Source organism: Rhodotorula graminis, assembly GCF_001329695.1.
Source record: "Rhodotorula graminis WP1 unplaced genomic scaffold RHOBAscaffold_7, whole genome shotgun sequence".
NCBI classification, from domain to species: domain Eukaryota; kingdom Fungi; phylum Basidiomycota; class Microbotryomycetes; order Sporidiobolales; family Sporidiobolaceae; genus Rhodotorula; species Rhodotorula graminis.
This window is the reverse complement of record NW_017264934.1, coordinates 24,696-47,004: the sequence shown is the minus strand read 5'-3', so window position 1 is coordinate 47,004 and position 22,309 is coordinate 24,696. Positions and strand designations below refer to the sequence as shown.

Sequence of the window (22,309 nt, the reverse complement as noted above, 5' to 3'; positions counted from 1 at the left end):
CCTCAACAACTCGTTCTTACTCTCGACTCTCGTGCGTCGACGCTCCTTGTCCCCACCCCGTCGAGCCGCACTGACCTCGTAGCTCGCGCGCCGCAACAGTCCCCGACCCCGTCTCCTCCCTCGCCCTCGTCGTCCTTCTCGCAGGCGCTCGCGAGCCTGCCCTCGCTCGGCTCGTTCGCCGGCCTCGTGTCGCACATGTCGGCCCACGTCGCAGGCCTCCACCCGGCGTCGGGCGCCTACGTGTGGCTCGTCACCGACCCGAGCGGCAACCTGGGCGTCGTCGGCACCTACGCCGGCGGCACCGTCCTCGTCAAGGAGCGCCACCAGATGGGCCACGGCGCGTTCGCCGGCCGCGACCTGCGCATCCTCGGCGAGCGCGTCGAGGTCGAGGGCGGCGACGCCGCCGCACCGGCGACGGCCTCGGCGGCCGGCGAGTCGTCGGCGCCCGAGCCGTCGGCGTGGGAGGCCGTCTCGTCTCCGGCAGCGCGGTCCAACAAGGGCAACACGTCGTCGTCGTCGGCGGCGACGCTCCTGAGCGAGGGCGCGCTGTCGCCGTCGTCGATCCTGAACGCGGGCCTGTCGGCGCACCACGGCGCGCGCGTCGGCCAGAGCCTGCACCCGCTCGCGTGCATCAGCGTGCACCCGCACTGCTACCTCGGCGACTATGGCCTGTGGGGCCGCGACGAGTACGTGCGCAAGTGGTGGGCGGCCGTCGACTGGAAAAAGGTCGAGGACGCGTTCGACGCTTTCACTCGCAAGGCGCGCGTGTGAGCTGGGCTTTTGACTAGACGCGGGCATGTAACCCCTTTGCAGCATCATCCAAGTACTGAGAGTGACTTCAGCTTGCGACGAGGGAGAAAAGGAGGGTCCGTCCGGCTCGAGCGAAGGACGATGAGCGCATCGTCGGCCTCGAGACGATCAACCCGCCGCCCTCCGCCCTCCCCACTCGACAGCCGACTGCAGCCGCCGCTTCGAGCTGCCACCGAGCACGAGCACCACAGCGAGCAGCAGCAGCCCCGACCTAGCTCGCCCCGAGCCCTCTCGCCACCGCTCCCCCTTGGCCTCGCCAGCTCGACTTTTCGTCATCACCTTCGAACCTCGTCCGCGAGCGCGTTCACCCCCGGCACCCAAGCACCGCGACCATGGAGACGCCTACCTTGCTCAAGCGTGACGACTTTGGTGCGTCCTCACGCTCTCTCGTCTCTCTCTTTGGCCAGCGAGCCGCCGTCGCTGCTCGAAACGGCATGACGACCGCCGAGTTCCGGCACGTTGGGACGACAGCGGGGCGCGCTCGTGTGGGTCTCAGGAGGCTCCAGGACGCTCATCGTGCAGTGCAGGGTGCGCCTCGAGCGGCCCGAGGGGCGGGGCATGGCGGTGGGACCGTGTCCGAGGACGGGCGACGCTAGGGCGGGCGGATGAGGTGAGCAGCGACGGCGGCCGCTTGGGTGCGCTCGACCGCGCCAGCAGGAGCACACGAGCGACACAGGCACACGACCGAGCACGGCACTGACTCGATGTTGTCCCTCCCCGCGCAGGTCGGCATCGCGCCTCGTCGGATCCTCTCTCGCGCGGCGGGTCCTTCCTCGACGGCGCCGGCCTCTTGCACCAGGAGCCCAACCCGTTCGAGCAGTCGTTCGGCCCGCTCGCCGACTCGTCGTCGCTCGCGACCGGCGTCAAGCCCTCGGACGGCACGGCGTCGGCCTCGGGTCGCCGCGCGCGCTCGACCTCGCCGTCGTCATTGATGCCCCGCACCACGCCCGGCGGCAGCCAGCGCCTCCCGCCGCTGTCGCTCATGCAGACCCCCGGCGGCGAGCTGTCGGCGTTCGGCTGGGGCGTCGACTCGCTCCGCACCGGCCCCCTCTCGCCGGCGCTCCTCAACGGCCCCACCGGCACGTCCGGCTTCTTCCCTGGCGATCCTCCTAGAGGAACCACGGGCACGGGGCTGACCCCTTTCGCGGCGGGTCTCGACGGCGCAGGCGCAGCAGGCGCTCCTCCCTCGACCTCGACCACCACCGGCGGCGGCGCGACCACGACCTCGGCCGGCGTCTCGTTCCCGCCACCGAGCCCGGCGACGGCCGCCCTGTTCGCCATGATGACCAACAACACGCCGGGCACGTCGGACGCGGCCGCGACCGCCTCGTCGACCGTCGCCGCCCTTGCCGGCGGCGGCCCGCGCCCGCACGAGGGCCCCAACGAGGCCAACTCGTTCGAGGCGAGCTTTGCGCGCGCCAACTCGGACAACCTCATCACGACGGGCGCGCACAAGCGCACCCCGCACGAGGCGGCCCTGCACCGCTCGGCCCTCCAGAACCAGATGAACGGCATCGGCGCCGTCGGCTCGGCGCCCGCCGTCCCGCAGGTGCACAGCCTGCGCGGTGCGCCGCCGCCGTCGCACCTGCAGCAGCCGCCGCCGCCGCAGCAACAGCAGCAACCGCCTCAGGGCGGCGGCATCCCTTCGTCGGCCGCGTTCGTCCCGCCGCCGCCGCACGGCGCGTCGTCCTACTACGGCCCCGCCTACCCAGCCGGCGCTCCCCCTCCCCCTCCTCACGGCGGCTACGCGCCGGTGCCCCCTGCGCCCTCGCACGACCCGTCGTCGACCGGCGCCCCGACCGGCGCCAGTTCCGGCGCTCCTCCTCCCGGCGCGCTCCACTTTACGGCGCCGCCGCGCCCGCAAAACCCGCTCGACCTCTTGACGGCGGCGAGCAACTACAATGACGACACGGTCGTCGCGGCGGCGGCGCTCTCGGGCCTCGCGACGCCCGGCGGCGGCTTCCCGGCGGCGGCCATCCTCGCCGCGCAGCAGCAGGCGCAGCAGGTGCAGGCGCAGCAGCACGCCCAGCAGCAGCAGCACCAGCAGCACCAGCATCAGCAGCACCCGCAGCACCCGCACGTCATCTCGGGCGGCATGGGCGTCATGAACGGCGGCGGGCGCCAGGAGGGCTCGCCCGTCCCGTCGGGCGCCAACGGGCGCGGCAAACGCGGCGCGTCGGCCCAGCTCGTCCAGCAGCAGCAGCAGCAGCAGCACCCGTCGCCGCAGCAGGCGGGCCCGCCGGCCAAGCGCGCCCGCAAGCAGACGGCGGCGGCCGCGGCGGCCATCGCGGCCGAGGCGGGCGGGCTCGACTACGACGAGGACGAGGGCATGTCGAGCGCCGGCGGCGCAGCCGGTGCGGGACCGTCGGCGACGCCCGCGCCCAAGAAGGCGGCGGGCAAGAAGGGCGGGCGCAAGGGCGCAGCCGCGACGGCAGCGGCGGCGGCGGCGGCGGCGGCCAAGAAGGAGGAGGCGTTCGACGACGGCGCGAGCGTCGGGAGCACGGCCGACGGCGACATGGGCATGTACGGCTACGACGACATGGGCGGCGACGGGTACGGCGCCGAGGGCAGCCAGCCGCCCGAGTCGCAGCCGAAGAAGGGCGGCCGCGGGCGCAAGAAGGACTCGGGCGAGACCGAGGAGGAGAAGCGCAAGAACTTCCTCGAGCGCAACCGCCAGGCGGCGCTCAAGTGTCGCCAGCGCAAGAAGGCGTGGCTCCAGTCGCTCCAGACCAAGGTCGAGCTCCTCACGACCGACAACGACACGCTCCAGAGCACGGTCAACAACCTCAAGGAGGAGGTCCACTCGCTCCGCTCGATCCTCGCGGCGCACGCCAACTGCCCCGTCGCGCTCGGCAACGCGCCGCCGGCCCACCACCCGCACGGTCCGCCGCCGCCGCACGTCCAGCACCGCGGCATGCCCGGCTCGCTCCCGCCCGGGCTCGCGCCGTCGACCATGCCGCCGCAGGGCTACGCTCCGCAGGCGCAGTACTGAGCGCGGCGCGCTCGCTCGGCGGCGCCGCCTCGAGGCGACCGCGGCTCGGACCCTCCCTCTCTTTCTCGTCGTGCCCTCTCCTTGTCCATAGTCTCTCGCAGTATCCTCTCCTCTCTCTCTCTCTCTCGTCGTGCCCGCCTCTGCCCGTTTGTCGTAATCGCACCACCCGTCCTCTCGTTCTTCCTTCCTCCCCCCCCCCTCCCTCGTCGCTTGGACCCCCTCGCCCTCTTTTGCCATGTCGCACCCTCTCTGCACTGCAAGCGAGCTCTCGTCTCTCCTTTATCGGTCTCAGGTTCGGCGGCGAGCCCCTTGAGAGAAGGAGGAAAAGAGTAAGAGAGGACGATTTGCGAGCGGTACAACAACAACCCTCGTTCCCGCTCCCGGCACCGCTCACCGAAACTCGACCTCGCCCTCGTACCCTCCATCGCCTGCACCCGAGACCGCACCGACGGTCGGGCCCGCGCCGCCGGCGCCCGCAGCCTGCGGGAACGGGCTCCCTCCCGGCGACTCGCCGGCGCCGAGCCCGCTCACGGCCGCCGTCCCGCTCGCCTGCACGACGCCGAGCGCCGCCAGCTTGCTGCTTGCGGCGGCCGCCGCTGCAGCAGCGAGCATGCCTGCCGGCGCGCCGCCGGACGAGGTCGCCGTGCGCGCCTTCTTGCTCGGCGTCTCGGTGCCGCCCGCACCGGCTCCTGCTCCTGCTGCGGTCGCGCTCGAAGACGAGTCGAGGCTATCCGGCTGCTGTGGCGCCGAGGCGGCGGCCGCGACAGCTGCGGCGTGTGCGGCGCGCTGCGTCTCGAGGAAGAGGCGCACGGCGGCTTGCTCGTCGAGGTCGTCGAGGTAGGCCTGCTCGGCGAGGGCGGCGGCGTACCGGTCGCACAGGGGCTTGCAGGGCGTCGAGGGGAAAGAGGTCGTGGTCGAGGGAGGGTGGGGCGAGTTGGCGAGGGCGGCGTCGACGTCGTCGGGTGGCGGGAACGCAAAGTCGGGACCCGGGTTGAGCGTCGCGATGCCGCCGCCAAAGACCGACACCATGGGGAAGTAGCCGAGCGCGCCGTCGTCGTGGTGGTTCTCCATCAGGGCGCGCGAGTCCTTTTTGCGGGCGGGCGCCGTGCCGGGCGGCGGCTTGTCGCGGCGCAGCGGGACAAAGTCGTACAGGTCTTCGAACGCGACGCCTTGGCAGACGCCGTCGACGAAGAAGGCGACCTTGCTGCCCTCGAGGCGCGGGAGCGGGCGCAGAGGGGGACCGTCGTCGGCGGCGGCGGCCGGGGCGCGAGTGCCGGGAGCGGCCGCCTTGGCCTTGCGGCGCTTCTCCTCGGCCTGGCGGTCCTTGAACGCCTTGAGGGCCGGGTCGACGAGGAGCTCGTCCATCTCCTTGGACGGGGCGTGCTCGAGCTGCTCAAAGTACAGCTGGCCCTTGTACCGGATCGGGATGCGCTTGCGCACGATGCGGCGCGGGTCGCGCTTGTCGACGATGGGCGGTGCCGCCGTCGCCGAGCGGCTCGGGAGCGAGACGAGGACGCCGATCGTGTGCGACGTGCCGTAAGGCTGGCCGTACGGCTGGGGCTGCGCGACCGTGACGACGTCGCCCGTCTTGTCCCGGAAGCCGTACGAATAGCTGCGGGTGGACAAGGACCGAGAGTCAGTCCCGAGTTCGACGCAGAAAGACACAAAGAGAGAGAGAGAGTCGAGACGGACCCGTCGATGCCGACTGGAGCGTTGAGCGGGCTCTCCCTGCGGCCGACGCCGACGCGGACCCAGCTGCCCTCGCCCTCGCCGCCCTTGTCGCGCCCACCGTCGCCGCCGCCGCGGTCAACCTTGACCTCCCAGTACCAGGTGCCCTCGCGGAGGCCGACGACGCTCCTTGCAGCGCGCCAGCCCTTGTCGGTCGTGATGGTGCGGGCGTCGTCGGTGAGGAGGGTAAAGGGGGAGCGGTCCTCCCAGCTCCAGCGGACGCCGGGCGGGTAGCTCTCGATCGAGCGCTGGGGCGGGACGGGGAGCGGGGTGCCGTGCGAGGGCCCGCAAGGGGTGTAGCGGAACCCGAGCTTGTTGAACGGGTGAGAGCGCGAGGTGTAGAAGTCGAAGGGCGAGTCTGGGAGGGCGAGGGTGTGGGGCACGAGGACGGGCGGGTTCGAGATGTCGGTCGGGTCGGCAGGGAGGGGCGCAGGGGAACGACTGGGCGGTGTGGGCGCCGAGGGCGACAGGCGGCGCTTGGTCGGGCGGCGGCGAGGTTCCTGCGAGTCACTCGAGCGAGGGTCAGGGTCGCGTGTGCGGGTCGAGCCAAGGTCTTGGGACGGACCTCTGACTCATCGCGGTCGTGGCTGGGCGTGACGGGCGAGTGCAAGCCGTGCTCGTCGACGAGGTTGGTCGAGTGGAACGACGACGACCCGGCCTCGCTCGAGGGACCGGCGAGGAGCGCTGGATCGAGAGCAAGCGGGTACTCGAGGGCCATGGCGCGGCTGCAGCAGCTCGGCAGGTCGCGCTGTGCGTGTGCGGAGGACGAGAGCTTCCTCCGCGATGAGGTTCGCCTCGCCCCACACCTCGACTTGCGTCTCTGTCGCTAGAGCGCTAGGTCGCGCTCGCCTGCTTCCTTCATGAGCCTGCCCACCCGCACACACGCGGTCCGCCGACTCGCCCTCGTCTCGCTCGTCGCCTCGACCCTCCTCGGCGTTCACGCTCACGAGGTCCGTCTCCCTCTCTGTCCACCCCTCCAAGCCTCGTGCACGTTCGGTAGCAACGGTCCTGCACCTGAGCTGCTCATCGAGCGCAAGCTACGAGGCCGCGCGGGGCGACGCCGTCCAGCCACCCTCGCTGACCCTCTCTCTCTCGCCGCCTCCAGCATCACGACGTCGATGTCGGCCCGTACGAGCACAACTTTGTCAACGAGGAGCCCCTCGACTCGGTCATCAAGTGGCACATCGCGTCCGTCGACCTGTCGTCCCTGTCCTCCACTCCAGGGACCCGTCCGCTCACTCTCCTCCCCTCGACGACGCAGGATCCAGGTCTTCTGCTGGGGCATCCTCTTTCCTGCAGGTGCGCCGCATCGTTCACGCTCCACCTCTCGACCCGGCGCGCGAGCCTGACGATCCTCTCGCGCCGACAGGCATGGTCCTCGGCATCACCCGCTCGCGCTTCCACGCCCCGCTCCAGTCGCTCGGCGTCGTCCTGAGCCTCGCCGCCAACTACCTCGGCCACCACCACGCCGGGCGCGACTTCCACACGACAGCCCACTCGCACTTTGCCGGTTACCTGTGGTGGTACCTCGCGTCGCAGACGCTCATGGGCATCTTCCTCAAGCTGCACGTCCTCGAGGGCTCGCTCGCCAGGCGCGTCGTCGTCAAGGCGCACGGCATCGTCGGCAAGAGCTTCCCCGTCTTTGGCTGGACGCAGATGATCTTTGGGTGCGTCCTCGTCCTTCCTCGCACCGGAAATGCCGCGCTCTCCTCTCCGCCTACTGACCTTCCTCGGACCCGTTCCTCCTGCAGCGGTATCGCAGCACTAGGCTTCTGCTTCGGCGAGCACGTCGGGCAGTGCGCAGCGCACTTTATCATGGGTGAGCCCGACCTTTCGCTCGGTTCCCCCTTCCATTCTCTCGTTCCCTCTCGCGGTCCATCTTTCGCCTTTGCGTCGCCTTCTCTCTCTCGACTTGTCGTCGTCCAGCAATGCTTGGGTCGGGCAGGAACGGCGCACTGACCCTTGCTCTCGTCCCTCGCAGGCTCTGCCTTCATCGCGTACGGCGTCATCCTCGTCCTCATGATGCGCCTCGGCGCCGGCTTCCTCCTGCGCCACAACATGTCGCAAGAGTACATGGACTCGTGGGTGCTCATGCTGTGGGGTGCGTCCCCCTCCTCTCGTCGCTCTCGGACGGCCGGCGTGGGCCCGAGCGAGCGCGCTGACCTTCTCTCGACGCCCCGGCGCACAGGCATCGTCAATACCTTTACGGAACACGACTTCCTCAGGGGCTACTCGTCGTCCTGGTCGCACAAGGACATGCAGCAGTGAGCCCTTCTCGCTCTCTCCAAACCGCCCTCGACGATTCCTGACTCATCCTCTTGCGCAGCGTCTCGCTCGGGGTCCTGTGGTGGGCCGGCGGGGCTCTTGGCATCTGGCTCGGCCGCAATCACAAGCGCAACATCATCCCAGGCCTGCTCATTGTGCGTCCACCTCGCCCTCGTCGCCGTCGCCGACTCAGTCGGCGGGACCTGACTCTTTGCGCCGACAGTCCCTGACGGGCTACGCCATGGCCAATCACGGCCAGCACCTCGAGTTCTCGACCAACGTGCACAAGTTCTTCGGCTGGTGCCTCATGGCGGCCGGCGTGTGCCGCATCATCGAGATCTGCTTCGTCCTCGGCGACGCCCCGACGCCGGCCCTCGACGACGCCGTCGCCGGTCGGCCGAAAGCGTTCCAGCACTTGACGCCGTTCCTGCTCGTCCTGAGCGGCATCACGTTCCTGAGCGCGACCGAGGAGCAGATGCAGTGGGTCGCCGGCTCGGGCATGGACTCAACGACGTACGGCAACGTAAGCCTCTCTCTCTTTCTCGCTCCTCTCGTCTCCTCGACTCTCTTCTCCTCTCGAGTCCTCTCACTGACGTACCTCTCCCTGTCACAGATCCTCCTCAGCGGCGCCTTCGTCATCTACCTCGCGTGCACGGTCCTGTTCGACCTGTACGAGTTCCAGACGCGCCACCGCTCGACCGCATCCGCGATCGGCCTCGCGCCGTCCTCCTCGTCGGACTCGGACGTCGAAGGCGGCAGCTCGAGGCGGCACATCGGCGGCGGCGGCGGGCGCGGCTCGAGCGCGCTTGCAGCGCTCGTCGCGCCGTTGGTCGCGCTCGTGCGCGGCGGCGAGCGGGACGGCGGGCGCGAGGCGCGAGCCGAACCGGCGCCGTACGAGTCGCTGCCGGTGCGCACGCCGGCGACGAGCGGCCGGCGCGACAGCACGGGCGGGTTCGAGCTCGAGGAGCGCGACGGGTCGCTCGGCAGCGGGAGCAGCCGGGAGCGGGCGAGGCGAGGCGACGGGGCGGCGAGCGGCAGTCAGGAGACGGTGTTCAGCCTCGCGGACGAGGTCGACGGCGAGGAGGAGGACGACGGGAGCGACGCGTACTGGGCGAGGGAGGAGAAGGCGCAGAGGTCGAGTCGGAGGTTGTGAGGCCGGTTGCTCTCTCGGTCGCTCGCTGTTGTACTCGGTTCCCTGTCAAGCTTCAGTTGGACTCGTCAAGCTGTGCTTGCGGCGAGAGAGCGAGCGGCAACACGCCGCGGGCCGTCGGAACTTGGGCGCGAGAAGGACCGCGCCTATCTTGAGCCAGCCCTCGCTTCTCTCGCTCTCGACCAACCGCTCCAGCACCGCCATGGTCGCCGCACCGCCCTACCACGTTCCCCTGCCCCACCTCACGAAGGATAGCTGGCGCGACGAGGCTGCCAAGAAGCGCGACCAGCTCGCGTCCCTCATCCCCGCCGAGTGGCAGCTCTCCCCCGAGGCCCTCGACGCTGCGGGCGACGATGTGCGCGGCCTCGCTGCATCGAGCGGCATCCTGAGCGACCGCGAGCTCGACATTACTGAGCTGGACGAGGTACAGGAGGTTCGTCCCCGCTCCACTTCCCCACCTCTTGAGTCTTCGCGACCGCGTGGAGCTGATTCTGCCTCGCCTTGCCCCACCAGCTCGCCAGCCGCATCGCCAAGGGCACCTACACGGCCGTCGAGGTCACGACCGCCTTCTGCAAGCGCGCCGCCATCGCACAACAGCTCACCAACTGTGCGTCCCCCTCCCTCGCACTCCCTCCCTGACTCAACTCGCGACAAAGAGCTGACTGTTTGCACCCGACATGCAGGCTTGACCGAGATCTTCTTTGACGATGCGCTCGAGCAGGCCAAGAAGCTCGACGACGTCCTCAAGTCGACGGGCAAGCCAGTCGGCCCTCTTCGTGCGTCCTCCCTTTCCCTCTGTCGTCCGCGTCCAGATCCTCCTTTCCCTCGACGCCATGCAACGTCCTCGAGGGTGTTGCTCGCCGTAGCGGCGAGGACGAGCCGCTGACCTGCTGGCGCCCCGTTGCAGACGGTGTCCCGGTCTCGCTCAAGGACCAGTTCGACATTGCCGGCAAGGAGCTCACGATGGGTGCGTCCCGCTCTCCTCCCTCGTACGTGGTCGATAGAGCGGCGTCCTGACGAGCTCTTCTTCGTGACCCCTCGCAGGCTACGTCTCGTACCTCGGCCGCATCTCGAAGCGCGACTCGGCCCTTGTCGCCCTTCTGCGCGACGCAGGCGCCGTCTTCCACGTCCGCACCAACGTTCCGCAGGTGCGCTCAGCTTTTCTTTTTCTTTCTCTCGACTTGCTCGGCGCCGAACTGACACATCGTCGACCCGCAGACGCTCATGGTGTGCTCCCTCGACGCCGTTCTCCTCTCTCCCGGCGGCAAAGACTGACGGCTGCCCGCCTGCAGATCGGCGACACGTTCAACCACCTGTTCGGCCGCACGCACAACCCGATCAACCGCAAGCTCAGCCCGGGCGGCTCGAGCGGCGGCGAGGGTGCGCTCATCGCCATGAAGGGCTCGATTCTCGGCGTCGTGCGTCCACTTCCTCCGCCTCTCCTTCTCATATTGTCCACTGAAATATCTTGTGTGCGACGCAGGGTACCGATATCGGGTGCGCTCTACTCTTTCTCGCCATCTGCCGCACGGTCCTCGGACTGACTCGCTCTTCTCTCCGTGCAGCGGCTCGGTGCGCATCCCGTCCGCCTTCTGCGGCCTGCACACGATTCGTCCATCGACTCGTCGGGTGCCGTACGGCCTCGCGACCAACAGCATGGTGCGCCGCCTATTTCTCGTTCCCGTCCACCCTCTCTCGAATTTCCCAAGTCGCCGTTTTTCCTCGACTTGACTGACACGCCTCGTGTCGATCTACAGCTCGGCCAAGAAGCGATCCTGTCGGTTCCCGGCCCCATGGCCCGCTCGCTCGCGTCGTGCACCTACTTCAGCCGCATCGTGTTCGGCCTCGCCGCCAAGTACGACGCGACGGCCCTTCCCTTCAAGTTTGACGACGCCGCGTTCGAGACGGCCAAGAAGCACGACAAGCTGTCGTTCGGCGTCATCCGCACCGACCTCGTCGTGACGCCGACGCCGCCCGTCAAGCGCGCGCTCGACCTTGCCGTCCAGAAACTGCGCGACGCCGGGCATGAAGGTGCGTCGACGGTCCGCTCCCTACTCCTCGTCAGCACCTACTGACTCTCTCGTCTCCTTTGCAGTGCTCGAGTTCGACTGGTCCGACTTTACCGGCGCGTGGGAGGTCGCCTGCGAGCTTTACGACGCCGTACGTCCCCGGCCTCACTTCGAGTCCGCGCCGACCGGCCGCAGCCTTGACTGACTCTTTCCTCTCTCGCACGCATGCAGGACGGTGGCGAGGACTTCCGCCGCACGCTCGCCGCCATCGACGAGCCGCTGATCGAGGGCCTCATCATCGACCCGAACGGGCTCCGCACGACGTACGAGGTGTGGCAGATCAACCGCACCAAAGAGGCGCTCCAGCAGGCCTTCCTCGACCGGTGGATGGCGAGTCAGGCGCAGACGTCGACGGGCCGGCCGTTCGACGGCTTGCTGTGCCCGGCGGCGCCCATCCCGGCCCCTCGTCCTCTCGGCAACAAGCATGTCGGCTACACGGCGTGCGTCCCCCTCTCGCCCTCTCATCCTCCCCCCCGCCTCGTAACTTGACCTGACGACGACCCGGCCGTGCAGCATGTTCAACCTCCTCGACGCGCCGTGCACCGTCTTCCCCGTCACCAAGGTCGACCCGGCCGTCGACAAGCCCGACTCGGCGTTCAAGGCCCTCACCGAGGTCGACCAGCAGATCCACGACGAGTGTACGTCCGCTTCTCTCTCTCTCTCTTCCCCTTCTATCGCCGGCCTTTGTCCCTCTCGCGCGCGAGCTCACAAGCCTCTCGGCCCGTCCGCAGTCGACTCGACCTTGACGGCCGGCCTACCCGTTGCGCTCCAGGTTGTCGGACAGCGTTGGCGCGACGAGGAGGTGCTCGCCGTCGGGCAGATCGTGGCCGACATCGTCGGCAGCCAGAAGTGGGAGCAGTGAGAGGGCGAGGGGAGCGAGCGTCGCTCGACGGAGGAGCGCTCGCGCAAGGGTCTGTATCGAGGGATCTGGGCGTAGCTCGTCTCTCTCTGTTTGTCTATTGCGCCTGCAATCTGGAACGAGTGCGAGCGAGAGAACCGTGAGCGCTCACTCGACTCTGCGCGGAGAGCTCGTCTTCGTCCGGCGGGCCTCGCTCCTTCCTCGTCTTGCTTGACCTTGTGGCGCGTCAAGCTGTCTGCGATGGCCTCTGCAATGCAACCGCGCTAGCGCACACAGACCGCTCTGACGTGACCGCCCTTCGAGAGCGTCTCATCAGCTCGGAGCGCTTTTGCTCCTCTCTCTCCCGTCACAGCCAGCGCGACATGGCCCAAATCGCTTGGAGTGGCTTCCCCGACGGTACTACAACGGCCCAGGTCACGGCGCTGTCGCCTGCGTCGCTCTACATGCCCGACTGGTTCGTCGAATCGCCCGCGGTTTCCGGCGACGGGTGCGCCTCTTGTTCTTCCTGTAGAGCAGTGCAAGCGCAGTACTGACTCAGTATGGACCATGTGCAGCCACCGGCACCCTGTCGTCACCCTCCTCATCAAGCACGAGCCGACTGGCCGCCTCGCCCTGTTCGACCTCGGCCTCAACTCGAGCTGGCGCGACGCGGTACCTGCCGCTGAGCTGCCCGGGTACGACCTGTTCGACGTCAAGGTCGAGGCAGACCTCGTCGACGTGCTCGCCGGCAAAGGTCTCAAGCCCGAGGACATCTCGACCGTCATTCTTTCGCGCACGGCCGCTCTCTTTTCTTCCTCGCCGACGTTCAGCGACAGATCATTGACCTCGTCTCACTCTCGCAGACCACCACTTTGATCATGTGGGCGATGCGAGGCAGTTCGCCTCGTCGCAGATCGTCGTCGGGCCCGACACCAAGCACAAGATCCGGGCGCTCGACCACCTCGACAACGTCCTCGAGCTCCCGTGGGACACGCCCTCGCCCCGCATCGCGACGTTCGACCATAGCTACGACGTCTGGGGCGATGGCAGCCTCGTCCTCGTCGATGCGCCGGGCCACACGTCGGGTCACCTCGCCGCCCTGATCCGCACGGGCTCGGACGAGTACGTCCTCGCCGCCGCCGACTGCTGCCACCACCCTCGCCTGCTCGCGCCCAAGCCCGACGAGTCACACTACCGCCTCGGCAAGTGGCGCGAGGCCGGCGAGCCGCAGGACGAGCCACCGCAGCACTCGAACTACGACGACTACCCGCTCGCCGAGCACACGCTCGAGCGCGTCAAGGCGGCCAACGACCGCGACGACGTCATGGTCGTCCTCGCGCACGACTTTGCGCAGTGGGAGGCGTGGGGCAAGGAGAAGATGGTGCGCGAGGGCGTCGAGCTGCACGGGTGGAGGGAGAAGAAGCTCAAGGTCTCTCGTTGACGAGCCGGGCCGTAGCACGAGCTGTAACGAGTCGTCTGCGAATGTGCATGTGCGAGTGACAATACAGATGCAGGAGCAGGTCCGGGTACCGAAAAATGCTGCGAGATGCTGCCCTCCTCCTCGATCGTCCTCGTCGCCGAACTCGTCCAGCGAGCCGGCTCGTCTATGCTTTGTAGTCCATCGACTGCAAGTCGTCGTCGTCGCGATGAAGGAGGCGCGCGTATTCGAGGACTGCGAGAGACAGGAGAGGAGAGAGGCCCAAGGGAGAGAGGGTCAGTGAGGGAAGGACGACGACGAGGACGAGGACTGGTCGACGCACGCAGGCGGAAGGCGTATGCGGCCAGGTCGACCTCGCGATAGTGCTCCTCGGACCACTTTTTGCCCTGCTGGGCGATGCGCTTGGCGAGCGCGTCGTGCGACCCAGTGCCGTCGGGCGCGCCGATGAAGAAGGCGGCGACGTCGGGCAGGTCGCTGTAGTCCGACTGGATCGGGATGTAGCTGCTCAGGAAGGGTCGAGTCAGAGTCGAGGTCGATAATGCGCGAAGAGAGAGAGAGGGAGCTGGGACGCACTGGTACCACTACGACGAGAAAGTGCGAGGCACGACGGCGACGAGGGAGAGAGGAGGAGACCGAGTCAGGGCCTTGGCGCAACGAGGAGAGACGCTCGAGAGAGAGAGAGAGAAAGAGAGCGTACCGGCATGATGCGCTTGGACCACCATTCGGGGAAGATGGTCGACTTGAGGACGATCGAACGCGAGCTCCTGCAGGGGCGACAGATCCCGGGTGAGCTCGACGCTCTCGACCTCGGCCGACCGAGAGGAAGACGGGAGGGACGCACATGAGACGCTTGAACTTGCCGCTGGCGTAGTTGGCGTCGACGTCGAGCACGTACTTGTACTTGTTCTCCTCGTCGGCCGACAGCCACTTGTCGAAGCGGTACTCGTGCTGGACGAGCTTGCACGTCGTGTCCTTGGTGCTGCACTGCTTGGGCGAGCCCGTGTAGGCGACGTCGAACAGGTGGTGCGAGACGTCTCGCGCCGGCGCCGTGACGAGTCGTAGAGCGTCCGAGGTCGAGTCGGCGAGGTGCAGGGTGGCGTCGCCGGCATCGGCGTTGGCGACTGCAGGAAGGTGAGGCCGTCAGGTTCGAGGTCGAGGTCGAGAGACAGTCGATCAGGGAGGGGAGAGAGAGGAAGAGGAGACGCACGAGCGACGAGCCTCGCTCGCTGACTCTGCCGCCACCCGCTCCCCTTCGAGTGGTACGCGCCCGTCGTCTCGCCGCGCCACAGGACCTTGTTGTGCTTCTTCTGCTCCCACACCGGGTCCCGACCGACCTCGTCGTAGAAGTCGGGCGCAGCGAGCGGGAGGAGGAGGTCGGCGTGAACCGACGTCTTGGTCGACGAGAAGAGCGGGTACAGGAGGTACGGCCGAGGACCAGACCTGCGTAGAGGGACGACAAAGCGAGTCAGGACCTGTGCAGGACGAAGACACGAGGAGAGACGAAGGACGTACCACGCCGTGAAGCCGTTCAAGTCGCGCACCTCGGGATGCTCGCACAGGTCCATCGCCCGCCCGTGCTCGACCGAGACGAAGCTCTTGAGCGACGCGCTCGCGCCCTTCGACGGCGCATCGACGACGAGCCCCTGCGCGACGCGGCGAGCGGTCGAGTTGGGCGCGCAGAGCGAGTCGCGAGGCGTGAAGCCGGTCGGCTCGGCGATCTCGAACGAGGACGAGAGGTCGAGAACTGCGGTGACGGGTCGCAGGTGTCAGTGAATCGTCGAGGGCGCGCTCGAGGCGGAAAGGGAGGGGAAAAGGGGAGTGGGAAAGGGCAGAGAGACGCACCCTTGCCACCGCGAGCGAGTCGCTCGTGACGCTCTCTCGCCTCGCCGCTGACGACGACCGACGGCTCGTCGCCCTTTGCGACGCGCAGCTCGAGATCGGGCAGCATGTCGACGAACTCGGCGAGCAGGTCGAGGACGCCGTCCCTGCGCTCGGCGGCGTCGCCGGCACCTTGGCCCGCCACGACGGCGCCGTCTCGGACCTTGAGCTCGAACGACTGCTTGTACCACGGGAGCGCCTGGTCGGCCGTGAGCGACTTGACGCGTCGGCGGAACTCGGACGGGGCGAGCGACAGGAACGGGAGCACGTCCGAGTGGACCTGGTCGTACTCGTCGACGAGGCGAACGTGGTTCTGCATGGCGTAGCGCCACCTGTCGACGCAGAGGACGAGCATTAGTCTCTGCTCCTGAAGGAGGAGAAAGGGAGAGAGAGAGAGCGGGACGCACCAGCTGTCGAACCCGACGGGCGGGTTCATGCCGTACCGCCGACGGTACTCTGCGACGGCGTCTTCGAGCGTCTGGCTCTGTCGGCGCAGCAGGTCGTCCCACTCTTGCTCGGCGCGCGAGACGAGGTGCGAGATCGGGTGCAGGCGGTCGGGCAGCGCGGCGGCGACGCCCTCGGGCAAGGCGCGGCGCGTGAGGTTGGCCGTCGTCGAGACGGGGGGTTGGCCGACGTAGTGAGGTGCGACGGACGTCGCCGATGAGCTCGAAGACGTCGAGATGGCCGCAGAAGGAGCCGAGGCGCTCGCCTCGCTCGGCTCCTCAGGCGGCGGCGGCGCGACACCGACGACGGCCCGCTTGCGCAACTTGCGCATCGGCGGCGCCTGCGCCGCTCCGCCTCCCTCGCTCTCGGTCTCGCCCTCGCGCTCGACGACGCTCGACCGCTTGACGAGCCCCCTGCCGCCGGCCCTCGCGCGCCCTGCCGCCGCCTTGGCCAAGTCGGCCTCGCGCCTCGCCTTGTCGGCCTGGGCGCCTGCGTCGCCGCGAAAGACGGGCTTGGGCAGCGGCCGGCGCGGCGGGTTGAGCCGACGCTCCTCGCGCAGGGCCTGGGCGCGGCGGAGCGCCTCTGGGTCGCGGGCGGGCGGGCGGCCGTTGGCGGCGCCGCGACGAGCGGGTTTGGGCGGTGCGGGTGCGTCGGCGGCGGCGTCGGCGGGTACGGGCGCGGGAGCGGCGGCGGCGGCGAGGCGTGCGGCGTGCTTGGCCTCGAGGTCGGCGACGAGGGCGCGCTCGTCGGCCGTGAGGAGCGCAAACTCGTCGGGCTCGAGGGCGCGCACGGCCTCGAGGAGGGCCGCATCGTCTGCGGCCTCGTCGTCGTCGTCGATGTCGACGTCGTGATCGGCGCCGTCGAGCGAGTCGGACAGCTCGTCCTCGGCGTCGTGGTCGTGACCATGTGCGCCCGGTCCTCGACCGCCGCCGCCGCGCCACATGGCGTCGGCCTCGTCATCGTCGTCGTCGTCGTCGTCGAGGACGGCATGACCGTCGAGCACAACATGCATCGGCCCTCGTGCCGCGCCCGGCGCGTCGCCGCCGGCCTGCTTGGCCGCCGCTGCGGCCGCCGCCTCGCGCCGCTTGTCGTCGGCGGCGGCCCTCGCGTCGCGCAGGCGCTTCTCGGCCTCGAGCAGGTCGCGCGGCTTGCCCGGGATGAAGGGCATGTCGGCCTTGAGCGCGCGCGCGGCGGCGGCCGCGTTGGCGCCGAGGACGCGGCCCTGGGCGTCGCGCTCGGGCTTGCCGCGCGACCGGCCCGGGTCGGCGCGCTCGCGGATGGCGGCGGCGCGCTCGCGGGCTCCGGCGGCGCCGACGCCGCCTCGCGCGGCTGCGGCTGCTGCGAGGGCGGCTTGTCGAGGCTGGCGAGCGCCGGCTGCGGGGAGGGGCGCGCGAAGCGGGACGGGCGGCGCGTGGCGGGCTTCTGCGCCGGTCGCAGGCGAGATGGCGTGTCGACGGTGGCCGGGCGAGTGCGAGAAGAGCTCGCCGGGGAGGAGCCAGTCCTTTGGGGCGTGCGGCGGGAGCGAGAGGCCCTGATCGGGCTGGGCCGGGTACGGCGGCGGGGCGCGAGCGCCGGGGCGGGTCGCGGGTGCGACGGGGAAGGGTTTCGAGAGGGTGGCCCGAGGGATGAGGGACGGCGAGGTGCGGAAGTAGACGAGGCCGGCGTGGACGGTGTAGAGGGACGAGGTGAGGTCGGCGAGCGAGGTCGAGTCGGCGTCTGGATCTGGTGCGGGCGGCTCCCACCACTCCCACTCCTGGTCGTCTCGCCGGTGCGCTGCGGCTGCTTCGGCGACAGCGCGCCTCGCCGCTGCGCCGGGCCCTTGTGCGGCGTCGACGTCGTCGTCGTCGGGGACGAGCGGCGGTGCGTCTGGGGGCTGGAAGGCGTGCGGGGACCAGCGGTACTCTTGCGGGTTGTAGACCGGGTCGGGGAGGCGAGGCTGGTGCGGGTACAGGTGGGCCGAGAGCCAGGGGGCGACGAGGAGGCCGCACAGGAAGACGGGGACGAGGACGACCGGGTGCAGGCGGGCTCGAGGCGAGAAGAGGCGGCGGGCGGACGATGCGGTGGGCGTTCTCCGCTGGAGGAGCTTTGGAGAGGTCGGGTAGTCCCTCGAGGGCTGCGGTGCGCCCCTGTACATGGCGCCGTCGGTCGAGGGCCGGGTGGTCGAGATGAGGAGGGAGGCCGGGTGCGCTCGTTCGAGGACGGGTGGGGCGTGTCGGGTCGAGGTGCGAGTGTGCTCGTGGCCCAGCTGGCGAGCACAGCCAGTGTCGAGCGAGAGCGAGAGCCGGGAGCGCCGAGAGCGCGTCGAGCCGCGGAGGAGGACGAGGTCGCCTCGTTCGCCAGCCACTGCCAGCTCTCGACCAGGCGCACACGGCCACCTGTGTGCTCTCCCTGACGAGCACCCGCCACCTCGCATGGCGCCACACCCTGGACCGCACGCGGCTGTCGCCTCGTCGTCGTCGTCTTCGTCCCTGTCGACCTTCCCTCGGCTCACGGCAGCTCAGCGACGACGCATCGAGGACACGCTTGCCCACCTCGAGCCACACGCCACCACCTGGGCGGACCTCACCCGCGCTCAACACCGCCTCGCTCAACAAGACCCCAACCGCCGCGGCGGCGACGACGACGACGACGACGGCCTGTACGAGCTGTGGCTCAAGCTAGTGTGGCAGCAGGGCGTCACCTGGCACGACAAGTGGGCCGCAGCTCAACACCCACACGCCTCGCCCTCGCCAGCCGCACCCGCGACGCGCAACCACCGCCGACGCCCGAGCGACAACCTCGACCTCCTGCGCCGCAAGCTCGACCGCGTCTCGCTCGACCCGCCCGAGCCTCGCCGTCCTCCCGACCGGGCCCAGTCGACCCCGCCACGCCCGCTCCTCGTCCACCGCACCGCGCCCGCCCCTCCAGGAGGCTACTCGTCGTCCGACGACCAGTACGCCGGCGTGCCCGCACGGCGCCCTCGCCGCACCTCGCTCCTCGACGCTCGCCTCCTCGAAGCCCGCACCCAGCGGCACCCTCCTCCTCGAGGCGACCCCGCCACCACCGACGACGCCGACGAGGCGCAGCGTGCGCGACCCGCTCTGCGCACCCGCTCGTCGTTCGTGCGCCCTCGTCCCCCGCCGGTCGACGACGGCGACGACGCGTTGCTCGGTGCATCGCCCGTGCACGGTCCGTTGCACTCGACGCCGGCCCCGCGACGGCGCTCGTACACCTCGACCCCTCGCGCCGCCGCACCATCCGTCCTCCCGACCTCGCCTCCTCCGCCGGCGCCCCTCTCCCCGTCCCGCCACCCTCTCCTACACGCTCGACTCTCGGCCCTCTCGCACCCTCGAGACGCTGTCGACGCACCTCCCCCTCCTCCCGCACCGGCCCCATCCTCACCCGACCTCGGCGCGCTCGCCCTCTCCTTCTCGCGCCTGCGCCTCCTCCTCCCGACTTTCGCGCACTGGTCCGCCCTTGCCGCCTTTCACGCCTCGCGCACCGCCACCCTCGCCGAGCGCCGCGCCGCGTGGCTCGCGCGCTGCGCCCTGCGCACCTGGCGTGCGCGCGTCGAGCGTACGAGGGAGCTCGAGCGGCGAGGCGAGGCGGTCGCGCGCGAGCGAGAGCGCACGAGGGACGAGCGCGTGCGACGGGCGGCGCTCGAGGCGTGGAGGGCGCGCAGGGCCGAGCGCGAGCTCGAGAGGGACGACGAGCGCAGGAGGGCCGAGCGCGACGAGCGCGAACGCGCGCTGCGTCGGGCGAGGGACGGCGCCGCCCGCGTCGTCGAGCGCGGCAGGGCGTCGAGGGCGCTCGCTGTGTGGCAAGGACGAGCGCGAGAGGCGAGGGCCGAGCGGTTTAGGGTCGGCGCGCTCGGGCGTGCGGCGGTCCGGGTGTGGGTCGATGCGGCAGAGCGGCGGCGAGCGCGGAACGGGGCTCTCGGCGAGGTGGCGAGCGAGCAGTGGGCTGCGTCGGAGGCGCGCAGGGCGCGAGGGGCGTGGGCCGGGTGGCTGAGGAAGACGGCGTTCCGCGTGCGCGAGCACGAGCTCGTGCGGCGGCGCGAGGGCGACCTCAAGCGCGACGTGTGGGACACGTGGGCCGACAAAAAGTGCGTCGCTCTCTCTCTCCCTCTCCTGTTGGCGGCGGTGGCGACCCTCGAGAGACGACGAGGGCACTGACCTTTTTTCGGCCTCGCCGCTCCTTCCAGACGTCAAGCCGACCACGACGCGCGCTTGTCCTCCATCGCCTCGACCCACCATGCCCGCCACCTCGCCTCGCTCGCCCTCGCCCAGTGGCGCACCCGCCTGTCGCACCTCACGCGCCTCTCGCGCGCCGCCGACGCGCGCGCTCAGGCCCTCGTCGCCCAGCGCGCCGCCTCGTCCCTCGTCACCTGGCGCCTCTCGACCCGCCTGTCACTCCTCGCCCGAGCGCGCTCGCACGCCCTCGCCGAGTCGGCCCTCGGCGCCTGGTCGGCCGCGTACGAGCACGTCGAGGTCGAGCTCGCCGGGCGCGCCGACGCCCTCGTCGCCCGCACGGGCGCCCAGCTGCGCGCCGTCACGTTCGGCGCGTGGCACGAGGCGACGCAGCAGCGGGCGCGCCTCGAGGTGGCGGCGCAGGGTGTCGACCGCGCGAGGGTCTTGCGGCGGGTCGTCGGGCGGTGGAAGGCGCGCGAGGAGGCGCAGCGCGTCCAGGCGCGCAGGGCCGACGTCGTGAGGGACTTTATGCAGGTCAGAGGGGCTTGGAGGACGTGGTGCGAGATGGCGTGGGACGGCAGGAGGGCGAGGTGGGAGGGCGAGAGGAGGACGGCGAGGAAGAAGGAGGCGTTCGACTGTGCGTCCCAGCCTCTCTCCCATCTTGTCCTCCATGAGCACCGTGCAGCCCGACTGACTCTCGATGGCTCGCAGTCTGGCTCTCGCAGGCGCGGCAGAAGGTGCGAGACGAGCAGCTGGTCGTTCGAGTGCAGGAGCAGCAGGCCAAAGTGAGCCGTCCGGTTCTCCTCGTCGCGTTCTGACAACCGTCGAGACGTGACTCTGACACCTTTGCCGTTGCAGCGCATCCTCGCGACGACCCTCGAGGCGTGGAAGGCGCGCGTCATCGTCCGCAAGTCGCTCGAGCAAGACGCAAGCACCTTCTTCGGCCGCAAGGCCGTCCTGTGCGTCCTCTCTCTCGCTCTCCTCCTCCTCTGTGGCTCGTGAGGCATGTATTGACGCCTTTTGATGCAGGTCGGCCTTCACGCGGTGGACTGCGCAAGCTTATCGGGCAGAAGATCGCCTCGTCCTCGCCGACGAGCACCGGGCCGTCAAACTCGAGGGTGCGTCCACAATCTCTCGCCCCACCTTTAGCCTCTTTCGCCCAATCTGACCCTCTTGCCCGTCCTGCAGAGCTGCGAGACCGCATCTTCCACGCCTGGCTCCTCTCGACTCGGCGCTCGTCGACTTTGCGACACCGGCTCTCGGGCCTCCTCGCCGCGCGCGACCAGCGCCTCAAGGTCGTCGCGTACGACGCCTGGCGGGACAAGGCGCTCGAGGGGCGGGAGCGTGCGACGGTGGTACGCAGGGAGGCGAGGGAGCGAGCGCAGGCGTTGGAGCACTGGAAGGGCAGGACCAAGGTGCGTCGCTCGCCGCCGCTCGACCATTCTCAGCAGCCTCCCTGACTCTTCCGCCATGCGCAGACCCTCATCGCTATCCAGCACCACAACTACGTCCTGGCGGCCGCGACGCTCGCCGGCTGGCGCAAATGGACGATGCCGGCCGACCTCGTCCTGCGCGCCGTCGAGACGGACCATGGCGCGATCACGAGTGCGTCGCGCACCTTCACAGCCCGTTCATGACGACAATGACCCCTACTGACATCGCCTTGCGTCGAGCAGGTGGCGCTCTGCAGGTCTGGCGGATCAAGACGGGCGCAAAAAGGGCGCTCAAGTCGCTCAGGTGCGTCGACTTTTCCTCTTCCTCTCTTGCTCTCGACGCCCTCGCTCACGCTCTCTCTCGTATACAGCGGCCGTATGCGCCTCGCCAACTCGCCTGGGTCCTCACCGCCGTCGCGCCTCTCGCCGTCCAACCGCCCGCCTCACTCGGCCACGACGTCGCCCGCTCCTGCCCCGGCCGCGCTCGCTCTTACCGCCTTGCCGCCCAACAGCGCACCTTCCGCCTCCATCGACGCCTCCTTCGCGTCACTCTCGGCGTCCACCACGCCGACGACCCATCGCCCGTCGCCCTCACCAAGCCTGCGCCGCCTTTCCTCCGCCCGGGCGCCCTCGGCTGCCGCACCAGCACCGTCGTCACGACCCCGCCTCGCCGCCGAGTACGGCTCCTCGTCCGGGCTCGTCGCGCGGGCCGAGCCGAAGCCGCGCACGGCGAGGTCGCACTCGATCGTGAGCCGGCTCAGCGGCAGGTCGGCGCGGTCGCTCCCTGGACCTGGCGGCGGGCGAAGCGCCGACCATGTCTTCTCGTCCTCAGATGAGGAGGACGACGGAGGAAGCGAGGACGGCCGCTGGCGCCGGCGAGGAGCGCGCGAGACGGGGACGCGCAGCGAGGGAGGAGGGGTTGGCGAGCGGGAAGGAGGGCAGCGCGACGTGAGAGGCGAGTACGCGGCGCTCAGGGCGCGGTTGAGGGCAGCGGCGGTGGCCGCCAAGGGGAGATAGAGCTGCGAGGTTGCGGACCGAGTGAGGCGAGGCGAGCGGGTCGAGCGACAATGCAGTGCGCGGCCGAGACGGCCTCTT

The 22,309-nt window shown here is 69.9% G+C and overlaps 8 protein-coding genes across 8 annotated transcripts; 5 read left to right on the top strand and 3 right to left on the bottom strand.

The window, feature by feature from the left end:
- Positions 1–195: 195 nt before the first annotated feature.
- Positions 196–771, top strand: RHOBADRAFT_44131 (uncharacterized protein; the record flags this gene model as incomplete). Its single annotated transcript, XM_018414352.1, has 1 exon — positions 196–771. One exon carries the CDS (start codon positions 196–198, stop codon positions 769–771), a length of 576 nt encoding a protein of 191 aa, XP_018270664.1.
- A 371-nt stretch (positions 772–1,142) lies between these two features.
- RHOBADRAFT_53583 (uncharacterized protein) lies at positions 1,143–3,802 on the top strand (the record flags this gene model as incomplete). The annotated part of the gene is made up of 2 exons (XM_018416903.1): positions 1,143–1,179; positions 1,536–3,802. 2 exons carry the CDS (start codon positions 1,143–1,145, stop codon positions 3,800–3,802), a joined length of 2,304 nt encoding a protein of 767 aa, XP_018270663.1.
- A 390-nt stretch (positions 3,803–4,192) lies between these two features.
- RHOBADRAFT_53582 (uncharacterized protein) lies at positions 4,193–6,248 on the bottom strand (the record flags this gene model as incomplete). Its single annotated transcript, XM_018416902.1, has 3 exons — positions 4,193–5,414; positions 5,495–6,030; positions 6,096–6,248. 3 exons carry the CDS (start codon positions 6,246–6,248, stop codon positions 4,193–4,195), a joined length of 1,911 nt encoding a protein of 636 aa, XP_018270662.1.
- Positions 6,249–6,390: 142 nt separating this feature from the next.
- RHOBADRAFT_44128 (uncharacterized protein) lies at positions 6,391–8,948 on the top strand (the record flags this gene model as incomplete). Its single annotated transcript, XM_018414351.1, has 10 exons — positions 6,391–6,480; positions 6,636–6,718; positions 6,792–6,829; positions 6,900–7,197; positions 7,282–7,349; positions 7,512–7,631; positions 7,719–7,794; positions 7,857–7,950; positions 8,019–8,318; positions 8,409–8,948. 10 exons carry the CDS (start codon positions 6,391–6,393, stop codon positions 8,946–8,948), a joined length of 1,707 nt encoding a protein of 568 aa, XP_018270661.1.
- A 199-nt stretch (positions 8,949–9,147) lies between these two features.
- RHOBADRAFT_36508 (uncharacterized protein) lies at positions 9,148–12,004 on the top strand (the record flags this gene model as incomplete). The annotated part of the gene is made up of 14 exons (XM_018413358.1): positions 9,148–9,378; positions 9,459–9,552; positions 9,629–9,721; positions 9,853–9,912; positions 9,990–10,093; positions 10,164–10,172; positions 10,238–10,363; positions 10,429–10,442; positions 10,511–10,604; positions 10,703–10,976; positions 11,041–11,105; positions 11,186–11,454; positions 11,528–11,652; positions 11,746–12,004. The coding sequence occupies 14 exons, from the start codon at positions 9,148–9,150 to the stop codon at positions 11,874–11,876; spliced, it is 1,689 nt and encodes a 562-aa protein (XP_018270660.1). The 3' UTR covers positions 11,877–12,004.
- A 1,111-nt stretch (positions 12,005–13,115) lies between these two features.
- Positions 13,116–14,256, bottom strand: RHOBADRAFT_15250 (glycosyltransferase family 90 protein; the record flags this gene model as incomplete). The annotated part of the gene is made up of 4 exons (XM_018412250.1): positions 13,116–13,791; positions 13,864–13,871; positions 13,988–14,054; positions 14,132–14,256. Coding segments are annotated over 4 exons (876 nt in total), but the record flags the coding sequence as incomplete, so codon positions are not given.
- Positions 14,257–15,379: 1,123 nt separating this feature from the next.
- On the bottom strand, positions 15,380–15,715 carry RHOBADRAFT_3182 (glycosyltransferase family 90 protein; the record flags this gene model as incomplete). The annotated part of the gene is made up of 2 exons (XM_018412994.1): positions 15,380–15,500; positions 15,576–15,715. Coding segments are annotated over 2 exons (261 nt in total), but the record flags the coding sequence as incomplete, so codon positions are not given.
- Positions 15,716–18,023: 2,308 nt separating this feature from the next.
- Positions 18,024–22,231, top strand: RHOBADRAFT_53577 (uncharacterized protein; the record flags this gene model as incomplete). The annotated part of the gene is made up of 9 exons (XM_018416901.1): positions 18,024–19,696; positions 19,796–20,418; positions 20,493–20,566; positions 20,640–20,740; positions 20,811–20,899; positions 20,970–21,196; positions 21,260–21,386; positions 21,458–21,518; positions 21,586–22,231. 9 exons carry the CDS (start codon positions 18,024–18,026, stop codon positions 22,229–22,231), a joined length of 3,621 nt encoding a protein of 1,206 aa, XP_018270657.1.
- Positions 22,232–22,309: the final 78 nt, after the last annotated feature.